Below are 14,455 nucleotides of genomic sequence, written 5' to 3' on the forward strand. Positions count from 1 at the left end.
TCACCCCTAAGATACACCATGGGCTCTATTTCAATTATTTGAACATTTTATTTTGTAAAATCTTTTATGTATATCATTTATAAAAATATTAAATCAATCCGATAATCACAACATTTTCATTTTATCATATTTGTTTATAAAAAAAAATAGATAGTCTATTTTCAAAATATATTTATAATATATTTTTTCACAAAAAAATGTGATAAAATAAAAATATTACAATTATTATATCCAATTAATTATTATTATGAATAATATACATTGAGAGAGTCTTACAAAATATATAATTCGGATCATAAATATGAGACTCATGATAGGCTCTGTAGATATTTCAAATGTAAATACGAGAAGCCTAATCTTTTAATTTTTATTGATTAAAAGGATATGATTCATATTTTTACGTTGACTTTTAAAAAGAATGGGATCAACATCACAAACAAGGTGTTTGGCAAGTTGGTTTGTAACTAAAATAGCTACAAAAGACAAAATAAGCTATTTTAGCCACAACAAATAAAATATCACATTCAATCCATAATCATTACATTCTTCTTTCACAAAAAAATCAAAAAAGCTAAAAAGTCAAAAAATTATTCCCAAACTAAGATTTTGAGCCCATACTAAAATAGTCAAAAAAGTCAAAAAGTCAACCCACTTTCTAAACGGAGGCATAGTGTAGATATTTCAAATGTAAATACGAGAAACCTAATCTTTTAATTTTTATTGATTAAAAGGATATGATTCATATTTTTATGTTGACTTTTAAAAAGAATGGGATCAACATCACATCAACATCACAAACAAGGTGTTTGACAAGTTGGTTTATAGTTAAAATAAATAGTCACAAAAGACAAAATAAGTTATTTTAATCACAACAAACAAAATATCACATTCAACCCATAATCATTACACTATTCTCTCACAAAAAAGTCAAAAAAATCAAAAAGTCTTTCCTAAACTAAGTTTTTTAGTTCAGGCTAAAATAGTTAAAAAAGTTAAAAAGTCAACCCATTTTTCAAACAAAGGTAAAGCATAGATATTTCAAATGTAAATACGAGAAACCTAATCTTTTAATTTTTATTGATTAAGGCCTCGTTTGGGAACAGGCTAATTTAGTAACTTTTTGGTTATTTGGTTAAAAAGGTAGGTAAAAAAAACTTGTATGTTTGGGATGACTTTTTGGCTAATTACGAAAAGATGTGCAAAAAATAGAGAGAAAAGAGAATCTTTGACTTTTTTGTATGAATTGTTGACTTTTTAGCTTAATAACTTTTTGACTAATTGACTAAAATAACCTCTTACCAAACGAGACCTAAAAGGATCTGATTCATATTTTTATGTTGACTTTTAAAAAGAATGGGATCAACATCACAAAGTGTAGATATTTCGTATGTAAATACGTAAACCTAATCTTTTAATTTTTATTGATTAAAAGGATATGATTCATGTATTTCTGTTGACTTTTAAAAAGAATGGGATCAATATCACAAAGAGAATGAGATGGGATAGGAAAATGTAATGGGTCTCAAATAATTTATAAAAAAATTTATCAAATTTTTCATATAAGTGTGAGACTTGTACAAATTCACATATGTATAGATCTTACAAAAGAGATTTGGTAAAAATTTTGATAGATTCTTAACATCACTCTATGGGGTAATGATAGGAATATTAAATTTTTTACTAAATAAATAACCAAGTATCTTATTTGAGTGTGTGGTCTGTAATTTTGTGGACCTCACACCCATATGACATATTTGATCATTTATTTGATAAAAAATTTAAGACGGATAACATTTTCTAATGATATGAAATAATGTTCCAACCGCACCAAATAATCTCTCTCCTCTGTCTCCTTTTGTATATATGAAGTGTGTTAGGATTAAAGCAGCAATTCAACCCACCACATTCTCTCTCCTCTTTTTGGTTCAATCTACTCGTTCTCTCTCTCTCTCTCTTTCTTTCTCTCTCTCTCTCTCTAAATCGGAGCTATATTGTATGGCCGCCAATTCGCAGAGTAGGGGACTCGTGGGCATCGGGAAGCGTTTCGTTAACCAGATCCGTGCCGGAAGCTCTCGCGATCCATTTCAGTCTCCTTCACACTCTCTCAGGTATACACATATATACACAATACATTGCTTGATACTGAGGGGACGGTTCGGAGATGGTTGAGTTGCAATTGAGTTCAGATGGTTGGAATTGGAATGTTGTTGTTTGAGATTTTAATTTGTGCATTTTTTTAGCACTCTGTTGAAATAATTTTCTCTCAGATATTCATTTCTAAAAATTTTTAATGGTGTTTACTGTTGCTGGTTTTTCTAAGGCCCCGAAATGTATGTTTTCTCCCAACGACTGGGCTCCCGGCTGGAGGGTGCTGTCTCAGTTCATGGAGTATTAGACCATTAGCCCCGTTATAATGATCCAAATTTTTAATTTTGAGGGATTATTGGTATATTATTCAAAAAAATTATCCGTAGTGTATCTAATTTTTGTAAAGAATAATATATAAAAGAATTATAAATTTTCGAAAGGATGGTGAGAATGAGACACGGAGTGGAGTAGATGGGAGGTAGGCCCTTTCCCAGGACGATATTTTGCAATAAAACAAACAACAATAATTGCGAGGATTTTTTATTTTTGTTATTTTATTAATTTTTTTATTAAAAAAAATCTCAAATCTCCTTCTGCCGGCTAAAATATGTGATTTGTTGCTTGTTTTACAGTAATACATATGGTATTTTTAATAAGAATACAGTCGTATGTATTAATTGGTATATTAATTAATTTATTAATGATAGTAAAATTTTATTGATTTTGAATATTTATAATTTGTATAATAGCGGGATATATAATTTTGAAATTACATTGTTATAGTATGTGTTAGTACACTAATAGATATAACAATTGATGTGTGTAACATCATTATTTTAATAATTTTAGAGGAAGATAATGTTGATTTATTTGTATTAAATAATTAGAAAATAAAAATAACCTAGTTATTGTGTATTACGGTTTCACTAAATACGGTTATGTCGGTTCGTTTTTGCAAATTAAAAGTCGTGGAAGCTGGGCTAAAATAATTTTGTTCCTCCAATTTTTCAATAACTAATTTTAAAAATTCACTTGAGTTATTTTTTTATCAATTATATAATAAATTGATGGGACTTAAGGCTAGGGTTGGTTTGGTTTGGTTTGGTTTATATAATAAATAGAAACTATGCTAAATATTATGATACATATTTTTAAAATAAAAATAGAGAGCCGTTATTTTATACCATTTTATTCTAAATATACTCTCTTTTTTATTTTTATTATACATAATTATTATTCTTATTTCACTTTGCTTTAAATACATTCTATTTTTTTATATAATAAAGATAAAAAAGAAAAAAATGTTTGGTGGCTCGAATTTTTGTAGCTCGAATGGTTCGAATGTGTCAAAACAACGTCGTTTTTGGTGTTTCGAGCCATTCGAGCTATAATTTTTCAAATCATCTAGCATTATTGTAAAAAAAAAGAAGTGTATTTAGAATAAAATGGAGTAGTAATAACAGGTTTTTAGAAATATATATAAAAAAATAAGTGGAGCCAAACAGATTTACGTGCCGTACTGGGCGGGCGTGTGTGTGTGTGTGTGTGTGTGTGTGTGTGTGTGTGTGAGAGAGAGAGAGAGAGAGAGAGAGAGAGAGAGGGGGGGAGGGGATAAGAACAACTTTACTGCTTTGGCCTTTGGAGGATTGGCAATTGGTGTTGTCATATGGAGGGGTATTTTAGTAATTGAATAATGTTATAATATTTTAATTTCTTGTCATGAATTATAGGATAAGTTAAGGGTCATTTAGGTAGAGCGTTGTCGGCCCACCTTGTGGGGTGGTTGTAGTTTTTTTTGCCATTCTGAAGCAAACAAAAGTAGGCATTGATTTATCAGTGGGGGTCTATGTGACATTTTGATGTGAAATGTTGTTTGTCATTTGTTTAAAAAATCCCTTCTTTTAGACCTGTTTAGGCTTTTCAAAGGAATGTAATATTAGTTTAGTTCATTTCTTATTTAATCACTTTAATTGTTGAGCTGTTAATTTATACATTTGTGGATTTGTCTTTAGCTCATACATGCTTTTCTAACACCACTTGTTTTGACAAGTGGATCTTTAATGCAGGTTAGTTAGGCAATAACTTAGATGAAACTTCAAGAATGGGCAGTTAGTTAGGCAATGTGTTAGATAAAACTTCAAGAACGGGCAGTCGACTTTTATGTGGGAAAACTTAGATCTACACATGAATTATATTTATCATTTGAGAGAGAGAGAGAGAGAGAGAGAGAGAGAGAGAGAGAGAGAGAGAGAGAGAGAGGGGGGGGGGGGGGAATTCGTAGATATTAAACAAGAGATCTCATATGAATAAGAATGCCTTCACTATATTGGGAGCGGTGGTATTACATACATTCATTAGTGTACACACTAATATATCAACTAGTATTATGATATTATTATTGATTATATTTATTATACAAGTTACAAATACTTAAAAGAGTAATGCTAGGGACACCAAATTTTCTACCAAACAAATGACCAAATGTCTCACATGGGTGTGGGGTCCGCAATTTTGTGGGCCCCACACCCATGTGAGACATTTGGTCATTTATTTGGTAGAAAATTTGGGACCTCTAACATTTTTCTACTTAAAATTATATAAATAATGTCATATCATCTGTTAGTACACTAATATGTACATTAATTAGTAAAGTCTCTTGTATCATGAGTCCCAACTTTAAGCCGGAGAAAGTTATTGATTGTGGCATTAATGTTGTTTAGTGTAATTTATTATATATTAAAAGTTAATGATTAAAAAAGGGTAATGTTAGGGATACTAACATTTGATCACATGGGTGTGGGGTCCGCAATTTTGTAGACCCTGTACCTATGTAAGACATTTGGTCATTTATTTAGTAGAAAATTTAAGGTTCTGTTTGGTTGTGAACTGAAATGGTGATTCTACACCTTAATTCCACAATGGTGTTTGGTTAGTGGTCTGAAATGTTAATTACAAAACTCTGCACAGAACACCTGTTATGACAGAAGCGTTGTTTCTTTCCACATTTACAAAATTTGGCTTTGCGGGACGTCCGGCCGGTTGACCAGAATTTTTTTTTTTTTGCAATTGATTTATATAATCGGAAAAAATATTTTCTGAATTTTTTTTAATTTTTTATGTGTTTTAAAATATTTTTGAATTGTATGTTTAGTTATGAGTTGTAAATTTTTGTATCACATATCAAATGTCACATCAACAATTTCCCACTCAAATCTAACCTTTTTTCCAAAATTATTTTCAAAACTCTTTACCAAACAAATTTTCTACACTCAAATCATAATTCTACAACACACAAACTCAAAATATAACTCATACTCTCAAATCACATTTACAAAATACAACCAAACGCAGGCTAAGACTTATAGCATTTTCTATTAAAAAATCAAAATCGATAGCTCCTTTAGGTTATAATTTATTTTATTTTTTTTCAGCTTATTTCAAATAAATTTGTTTAATAAATTGTAAGTACAAACTATATCAAATATTCTGACACAATCTCTCAAAATAAAATTAAAAAACAATTATAAATAACTTAGATAAATTGTATTAAACAGTCCAATTCATATGTTATTTTATAAATAAATATCAGTCATTTATTTATGTGGGCCGCACACAAATAATGATTAAAGTCTCGTTTGAAAAATAACAGTTTTAACTTAAAAATCAAAAAGTTACTAAAAAAATCAAAAAGCATATAACTTATAGTAAAAAGTCAGATTTATTTTTCTTTCTATTTTTTACACATATTTTCGTAAAAAATAACAAGTACTTCATTCAACTCTTCTAAAGAAAGTTAAACCTATAATCTCTTGACAATTTTTAATTTTAGTTAAAAAGTTAAAAAGTCATTATAAATTATTATATCACTTTCTCTATTTTTTTATATATATATAAAAAGTTAAAAGATTTGTAAAATAAATGTTTCTAAATGAGGTTTAAACTCTTACCAAAGTCATAATACCAACTAGACTATGCCAAATTGGTTAAAAGATTGTGTGCTTTTGAGCTGTTATTATTGAAATTTGATTATATATTCTATTCAAGATGGGTTGCTATAAAAAATCATAACTTGATTATATCGTGTTCAAGATAGGTTGCTATGATGATGAGGTCAATGCTGACTAGATTATTTTAGTTGTGAATAGGTGTGATCTGATCTGATCTGATCTATCTAAATAAATTTCGTTTGGGTCGGTGAACGATATGCTAATCACGTGACTATCATCCTACACACACACCCCATGGGCCTATCTTCAAGTGTGACATTCAGGAGGAGCCACCTTATATTCCTTGTCTTGTGCTCAGCTCAGCACAGCACTGGTTATCAGATCACTAGTCTCTTTGGCTTCCATTTTTGGTATAATAGGAAGAAAGGGACAAGAACGTAGTGGGTGGGCTACACAGTTTTATCTTTTCTAAAAAGAGAACAAGGGTATTGCTGGAGTACGATTGTTTTATTTTATATTTTACACTGATAAGTCTTTGCTAAACATGATCTCCATTAAAACTATATAAAATATTGTTCTGTTAAAATTATATTGATTTGTATCAATGCGTACCGTTCTATCTATTAGTTGTGCATTAAATTTTAAAATTTATAATTTACTTTTGAAACTGTTCTACTCTGTTCTAGTTAATATATATATTTTTTAATCTCTAATGAAATATCAAAGTAAAAATGAATGTAAGAGAGATTTAATCTGCAAAATTTGTTATACATTAGTAGTTATATATATAAAAACATATTATGTAAAATTAATTTGTGTTATATATATGAAAAATATTATGCAAATTAATATTATATATTATGTAAATACTTGATAATTGGTTAGAATATTCTTTAATCCGTCAATCCGTCTAAAACCACCCAAATCACGATTTGTTAATCTGTCAAACTACTATTCAATTTATAATTTTACTCTCAAACCATCCGAATCACACCGTACACACCCCTAGTCCTAGTTATGGCAATTTTTTTGGTTGAATTGATAAATCGATCTAGATTTATCCAAATTAAATCAGACTGTTTAATTCAATTTTTTTAGAGGACGGTGTTTGTGCCCCTTTTCTTGCCGCCACTAATCTTTGATCAGTCCTTTTCTGCTTTATAATAGTTTACAATGTAATTAGGGAACATCCATTGATTGATTACGTTTTGATTCCCGAATTAAGGTTCAAAAAAATTGAACCTTTCATATTCATAAGATTTTTTTTTCCCAAGTACTTAATTTTTTTTCCCGTTTCAAAAGCTATGTGGTCCAGTTGTGTTCCTAAATTTCTGGAACCAGACTGATATGTAAACATCCCGAATGAAAACTTTGGCCATTTTCATTGCCATTCCTATTTTATTTGATGTAAATTTTACTGTCCTAACAATTATGAGATGGTGATGATTATGCAGGAGGGCTGTGCATGGTTCAGTGTACGATAAGAACCTGGACGAACAGGTCCATCCAACCGTGGTCCCGGACGATGTAATCAAGCCTCAATCCGACAAATACTGGGCTCCGCACCCACAAACAGGGGTATTTGGCCCAGCCACCGAGCAAAACCGAGCTGCAGGCTTCCACTCCACTGTGAATGGTGGCGAGGATTCAGTGTTGGAGCAGAAGGCCTTCTTCCGCCCCCTCGAAGATTTGGACAAGCCCTCCCAACCTTGACACAAAGCAAAGGAATAGACTGTCCTCTGATACCAATATATTGGAGAACAGAGGACAGTTAAGCAACTGTTACAAGTATTGTCAAGTAGAATAATTATATATAATAGTATCAAGAGTGCAACAGAAATAACACTGGTTTTTATGTGCAGCAAGCTAAAGCAGGTGAAGAGAATATACGAGTCTTGTGTTATGTAAGGTTATGTACTTATGGAGGCATGTTGTTATGGCATGCACTATGGTTTTCTTGGCTATAAAAACACTTGGTTAGACCTATATATGATTGTCTCACCTTTATTTGATTCTTAATAGCTTCTGCATATCGTATGTGTATGGGTTTAAATGTTACTTGGAAGTTGATGGGCAAACTACACACAGCCTCAAGATTTACCAACAACAGTTTTGGGGCCCAATGGATGTAGAGTGTGGAAGAGGGAAAGAATATCTACACTTTCTTTCTTTCCTAAAGGTGAAAATTCTACTGAAAATGCATATGATTCGGGAAAGACACAACAGTTACTATTGTCTGGTGCCGATTTTGATAGCCACATTGTGGAGTCATACTATCTTGAAAAAAGAATGGTCTATTATCAAAATTATATTTATTGTCTAAATTTTAGAAATACAAATGCGATCCACGTTATCTCTATTAATATTAGATTTTTACCAAATAAACAATTTAGATCACAGAAATAAGTCTGAAGTGAGCCCACCGAAGGGCACAGTACTCCACTAATCATTACGAGGCTGGTTTGGAACAGGGTGAGCAAAACATTAGGGTGTATTCTAGTCAGTTTGGACAGATTTGTAGGAGCGTAGGAGGTCTTTATTTAATGTGTGAGATATCAGAATTGCTCAATGTGACGATAACACCAAAACATTGTTATCAGAGAATATTGTAATTCTGAACGAAAACATAATTCTGAATGAAAACAACTTCAATTTCTCACTAACAACGCTTCAGCACACTACTAAAAAAATACTTTTTGCGACAGTTATAAACCGTCACAAATAATAGAAAACAATCGCAAAAGACTTTTTGCGACGGCTCATGTGACGGCAAATGGAGGTTGCGAATGTGGGGGTGGCAAATACTTTTTTGCGACGGCAAAGCAACAGTCGCAAATTATTTGCGACCGCCTAAACTACTTATGACGACTGTTATTTTGCCGTCACAAAAAACAAAGAAAAACACTAACATGATTTTTGGCGATTATCTTGTTACCGTCGCCAAAAAAAAAAAGAAAAAAAAGAAAAAAGTGTACCGTTAAGCACTCTAGGAATAGCAATGACAAGAATTCAAACAGTATAGCATTGTAATTTAATTGAACATTCCATTTGAGTCTCAAAATTGGAGCGCATTGTAGTTTAATTGAACATTCCATTTGAGTCTCAAAATTGGAGCCATACGTGAAAGTTATTCAACTAAAAACTTGGAAAAAGTTCTTTTATGAAAAAAATACAATCTAGAACTGGCCAATCTTCTCATCAATTTTCTTGCTCGGGTGTTTCTCCACTCTATCGGTGAACTGGCCAATCTTCTCATCGATTTTCTTTTCAAATTCCACATCACCACATTGCACCTATGCAACAAAAATTTCAGGCATTAATGATAAAAATTATATACTGCCAAAATAAAAATTATCAATTTTAATCACTCCTATGGGTATAGTGCACTTAGATTGAAAAAAGGTAACATGTCACAATCCAGATTTCAAATAGCAGGAGGCTATATATTTCTTATTGCAAATTTAACAATGAGATATGCAGTGCAAAACCTGCCTCGGTTTTAATATAATTCTACAAGCACATGGCACTATCCCTACAAGATTAAAACTAAGTCAAAACCAAATCAAGTATAAGACAAACCACACTTAGCCATGTTTGAGAATGTGAAAACAGTGGTGTTATTTTCTTTAATCTCTAAATGTTAGATCCAAACAAACCACACTTTGTCCCTAAATTTTAGTCTCTAAAACCTTCATTTTTTGTAGTGTCATAAGAATGAAACTAGGAAGCATCAACACTAGAGCTCCCAGCTCTTATTACATAGTGTCATACTATAACCATTATTCATATATAGCCATTGCATTAAGCTTGGACAAGCTTAGAATCAACATCTTTAAAGAGATTAATCAAGTAGTTCAGATATTTCTGTGGATCAGGGACATCCTTATTTCATTTCTCATACTCTATTGTAATTTTCACCACTTTGGTCTCTCCTTTGGGAATGATCTGAAAGATGAGGTTACAACTCTTATAGAACTCCAAGCAATCTATTCCCTCCAATGCTGTCAAATGGACTGTTTTGTTCTCTTCATCTATAGAACAATGTAGTTGGTTTTCAGCTTTATTATCCCAGAATTTCCTTTTCTAAGAACAATGTAGTTGCTGCTTCATAGATGTTCTCTTTTAAAGCAACATGCCTCAATTAAGCACTCTGTTGAGGAAGTCTAACTTGAACTAAGCACAGATGCTACCCCATGTCTCCATCAGCACGGACTCATGACTAATTGAATGACTATAAGGATGCCTAAAAATGATTGTCTTACTTCCTAAAAGTCATTTTCTGGTGCCATCAACATCTAATCTAGGACATAATTCAGAAACAGTTCATTGTTGTCATAATAAACAATTTTCTCAAAGTTGAACTAACTATAGATGCTGCTACCTGTCTCCATCAGCAGCAACAAAATCATCATTTAATCACACAAGCTACCCCCTAATTGAGGAGAATTAAAAAGATCCTCTTCTTTCCCTTGCTGTTGGAAACAGGTGTTCGCAGCGTTTTTTAAACAAAGGAATAGCACCCCATGATCCTTATGCCCCCTTGTTTATAATCCAAATTATCTATAATTGCAAACTTTCCAACCAATTCCTTATCCTAATGCCCCCTTGACCAGTCATGCCACAGTTTCTTATTAAATAGAAAGTGTAATAATAGCTGTTCTAACCTGGATGGCATTTGCTGTCCTCAATCAGAAAAGTGGTGAAGAGTACCAAATTTGTAACACATTTAAAAAATTCTCTACAGCAGCAAGAATGTGACTACTCTGAGGCTTGAAGGATGGATCTGCTAATCTTGGTTTAATTCTGAAGAAGAAACAACACCTTCAAGCTTATTATAGATATTATATATAAAACTGGATGCTTATAAAGCAAGGGGTAAACCAAGAAATAGAATTGTATGCATAGAAAAATTAAACTCCAAAAGAAGTTTGGGTGTAACCTATATAAATCCATAGTTAAAAAGGAAATAACTGAATGCTTACAGGGGCCAGTTTTTTTCATTTTTTTCTTTTGGTGGAAGGCCGACGCCCCAATTGTTAGATTTGTAGCTGAAGTCAAACCTGAAAACAAATTCACCTAAACAATAAGTTGAGGTGATGGAAACATGCTACAACTTGGACTAAAGTCATCTGCATTATGAGACCATAAATCGAAAGTAACCATTTATGAGCATAAATTTAACCAAAATATGATTCGGTTGTACCATCATCAGGGAGTTGGAAAAATATTTCAAGCAGAGCAGATAACAATTCTAGAAAAATAAGAATTGTAAGTAACTAGAATTCACTTATAATTGCAGACCTGTTAAACCAATCACCAAAATTAACCACAACATACAACAATGATGAACTAAAAAAAGTTTTAAGATAACCTACAAGTCAATGTTTGACTAGCAAGAAAGAAAATGAGAGATATATGGATAATGGAGGAAGAAGTCATTCTTAATCAGAATATAATTATTCCACTAAGCCATAAAAATGATAAAAAAAAATAAGAAAGTAAAAATCTCCACTCACCAAAGACTGCTTTTGCGACCCAAATAGTTGCACCATTTTTTGTAGTTTTTGAAAAGTTTCTTAATAACTTCTGTAAGTGCGGTGTCATCCAACTGAACATGAATGAGGTATATGTTATGAATAACTAAGTGTTTTTAAACAAAATAAAATATTATGAGCCAACGCTATTTGTGAGCAGAATACCCTGGGCTGCTGATCAGGCTGAAATCGCTGAATATGCACATTTGCCAGCAACAATATTAAGTGCTCCCTCTGATTTGCCACATTATCCTTCTGCAGATCAATAGTTAGAGAAACAGATTCCCATCAAGATTCAAATGAAAAGAAGTGATCGAAAGCAACAAGAAAGTCACCTGAAATCCAAACATAGCCTGAAGCCAGTCTAGAATGTCTTCATCTACTTTCTTCTTGTGGCCCTTGGGCCATGGCAGCCCTCTGGTGTTTTGAAGTGCAGAAACAGAAACTTGAATCTGTAAATTAAACAACCAAGGTATAAAAAAGGTACTTTAAAGATATAATTCAAAAAGGTCAAGAACACTACTCTAGATATTCAAAAACTAACCTCAGGATATTTCATGATTGCTTGATTTGAGCTGTCAGGATCAAGAGGAAGTATGTTATAAGTTACATATATCGCAGTCTTTTCCTCAACCTTACTGTGAGCTTCCAAAATCTACATGCATATGTATGTCCAATTATTATTATTTTTTTAAAAAAAAAAACTTATATATATATATATACAAAACAAACAAACAAACTAGATACATCAACACTCAATATGAAAGAAGACTACCAGAAGCACAACAAAGTTCTAAATAGAAGTGGGTTAGTCTTAGCCTAGACAAAACTGATACAAGAAGTTCCATCGAGGGACTGATATTATTCAAATATCACCAATCAACAAACTGTCAGTTTCACCTCATCTGCCACTTCAAGAGATTCTGTCAGATTAACAGCCTTCAAAACCTCAAATAGAACAGCAGCAGTTTGATATGCTTTTGTAAGCCGAGCGCTGCATTAGAAGGAAAAAAAAAAAAAAAAAAAAAAAAAAAAAAAAAAAAACAACAACAACAACAACAACAAAAACAATTTCCTATCAAAATCAGGTGATAAAGATTAATAGATTGAAAAGCCAAAAAACAAAACAAGAAAAAACAATGGTGTAAGAACATAGAGATTCAAAGAAATAGAGAGAATTTGATTATACTGTAAAAAATTGAGCAACAAAACATTGGAATTGAATAAAACAAAGTGTATGATTATACTATAAAAAAATAAAAAATAAAAAAACAACAATAAATTCTGAGTTATAGATCAAGTACAGATAAGAACTCAATATAGAACGAGAACAAATCAAAACAAACCGAATAGAAAAACAAAGGAACTTTTAACAGAGTTGGAATCTGAATGTGAAGAAAACAAGCAGCATAACGAGAGAGACATTTAATACTAAGCTGTCATTGTAATTTGATCAATCCAAGTAGTTCAAAGAGTACCTATCATTCAAACTTCATTTGACTAACGCTATATAAAATTACAAAGAACTGCAATCATAAGATTGTGATCCATATCAATTTGACGAGCAAATACTGAATCTAAAGATAACTAAATTAATCACAATAAACCAAAGAACTCTGATCTACAAAACCAGATCAAACTCAAATGAGAACAAACAAATCAATAAAAAAAATGTATTATTATAGTGCAAAAAATAAAAACACAGGAATTCTCAGATACAAAACCAGATCAAGTACAGATATGAAACGAATCGAAACAAACTAAATAGAAAAAACAAAGGAAATTTGAAGAGAGTAGGTACCTGATTTGTACACAATGAAGCTCAAAGATAGTCTAAGTGTGTGTGTGTAACGTAGGTGAATTTTGAGATAGATGAAATGCATGATAGGTGAGCTTACTCTGCTGTATTTGAGAACTCCAAGAGACCTTTTCAATGCAGTCTACTAGCAGAGTTAGGGTTTCTCTGCGATGAATCGAGCAAATTGCAGCGAGAGATGTACACAGACATAGCGAGAGAGCGAGATTGTGCGAAAGAGAGATTGAGAGATCAAGAGAGGAAGAGAGATCGAGACAGAAACAGAGAGATTGAGAGATCGAGGGAGAGATTCATACCGGTGGAGTTCTTCAGACAACGATGGGCAGGTGAGTGAGAGCAAGAGCGAGGCAGAAAGCAAGAACGAGAGAGAGAGAGTTGAGTGAGTCTGCTAGGGCAAAACTAAGAAAAGTGCGCAAATAAATGAAAGAAAATAGGAACCTTTTACTACTGCTTGCGTTTCATTATACCGTCGCCTTTTCTTTCTTTTTTTTGCCACGGCTAATCAGACAATCACAAAAAAATAGACGCAAAAAATCAATTTTCTAGTAGTGGCACCAGCATAACTGATTGGGACTCAACAACTGAACTAATATTTTAATCAGCATGCCAAATGTAAAAACATGATAAACCAAATGATCACCAGTGCTCCCATTGATATTTATTTTCATGTCATATGCAAAAAGAAATTTAGCAGAATTAAATCGAAAGGACAAAAATGAAAGGGCACAGGGAACCACAATTGTCAACATTACCTAATAGCTACAACACACAGAGAGAGTGGGGGCCACTGTCATCCAAGTGTTTATGAGGGAGAGAAAGGGGGGACCAACAGTTGGGGTGGTTCATTTGTAAGCATGCATAATACCAGCAGAAGATAAGATGATATCATGAATCAAGAAATCTAATGGACACTATTGTCTGCTTCAGTCACTGTTTAACTCTAACACCCTATATGGAGGGTAAAACATAACCATTGCAAGAGTCACATCCTACACCCACAGAGAGTCATTATGCAGATAAATAGCTAGGGCATATACAATTACACAAGACAACAACCAGTTTCGAATGTT

The 14,455-nt window shown here is 32.2% G+C and overlaps 2 protein-coding genes across 3 annotated transcripts; one reads left to right on the top strand and one right to left on the bottom strand.

Moving 5' to 3' along the window:
* The first annotated feature begins 1,825 nt into the window (after positions 1 to 1,825).
* Positions 1,826 to 8,023, top strand: LOC114287637 (late embryogenesis abundant protein At5g17165). The gene is made up of 2 exons (XM_082911419.1): positions 1,826 to 2,108; positions 7,490 to 8,023. The coding sequence occupies exons 1-2, from the start codon at positions 1,864 to 1,866 to the stop codon at positions 7,746 to 7,748; spliced, it is 504 nt and encodes a 167-aa protein (XP_082767545.1). The 5' UTR covers positions 1,826 to 1,863; the 3' UTR covers positions 7,749 to 8,023.
* Positions 8,024 to 9,034: 1,011 nt separating this feature from the next.
* LOC145814528 (callose synthase 3-like) lies at positions 9,035 to 14,451 on the bottom strand. Of its 2 annotated transcripts, XM_082911417.1 has the most exons (9): positions 13,682 to 14,451; positions 13,468 to 13,532; positions 12,470 to 12,563; positions 12,114 to 12,224; positions 11,905 to 12,021; positions 11,735 to 11,824; positions 11,552 to 11,643; positions 11,018 to 11,095; positions 9,035 to 9,328 (listed from the first exon to the last, which is right to left on the bottom strand). In XM_082911417.1, the coding sequence occupies exons 4-9, from the start codon at positions 12,126 to 12,128 to the stop codon at positions 9,163 to 9,165; spliced, it is 558 nt and encodes a 185-aa protein (XP_082767543.1). In that variant the 5' UTR covers positions 12,129 to 12,224; positions 12,470 to 12,563; positions 13,468 to 13,532; positions 13,682 to 14,451; the 3' UTR covers positions 9,035 to 9,162. The 2 variants fall into 2 exon arrangements, with proteins under 2 accessions (XP_082767543.1, XP_082767542.1); XM_082911416.1 differs by having other exon boundaries at positions 13,468 to 14,451.
* Positions 14,452 to 14,455: the final 4 nt, after the last annotated feature.

Source organism: Camellia sinensis, unplaced genomic scaffold, assembly GCF_055761805.1.
Source record: "Camellia sinensis isolate YWXY unplaced genomic scaffold, ASM5576180v1 Unanchor11, whole genome shotgun sequence".
In the NCBI taxonomy this organism is placed as follows: Eukaryota; Viridiplantae; Streptophyta; class Magnoliopsida; order Ericales; family Theaceae; genus Camellia; species Camellia sinensis.

Excerpts from the sequence above, each read along its gene's own strand:
- LOC145814528 (XM_082911417.1), bottom strand. Across the intron at positions 11,644-11,734 it reads AGCCTGATCAGCAGCCCAGG|TTGGATGACACCGCACTTAC; the intron begins GTATTCTGCTCA and ends ATTCATGTTCAG. Across the intron at positions 9,329-11,017 it reads AATGAAAAAAACTGGCCCCT|GTGCAATGTGGTGATGTGGA; the intron begins GTAAGCATTCAG and ends TTTGTTGCATAG.
- LOC114287637 (XM_082911419.1), top strand. The coding sequence starts at position 1,864 with ATGAAGTGTGTTAGGATTAAAGCAGCAATTCAACCCACCACATTCTCT. Across the intron at positions 2,109-7,489 it reads TCTCCTTCACACTCTCTCAG|GAGGGCTGTGCATGGTTCAG; the intron begins GTATACACATAT and ends ATGATTATGCAG.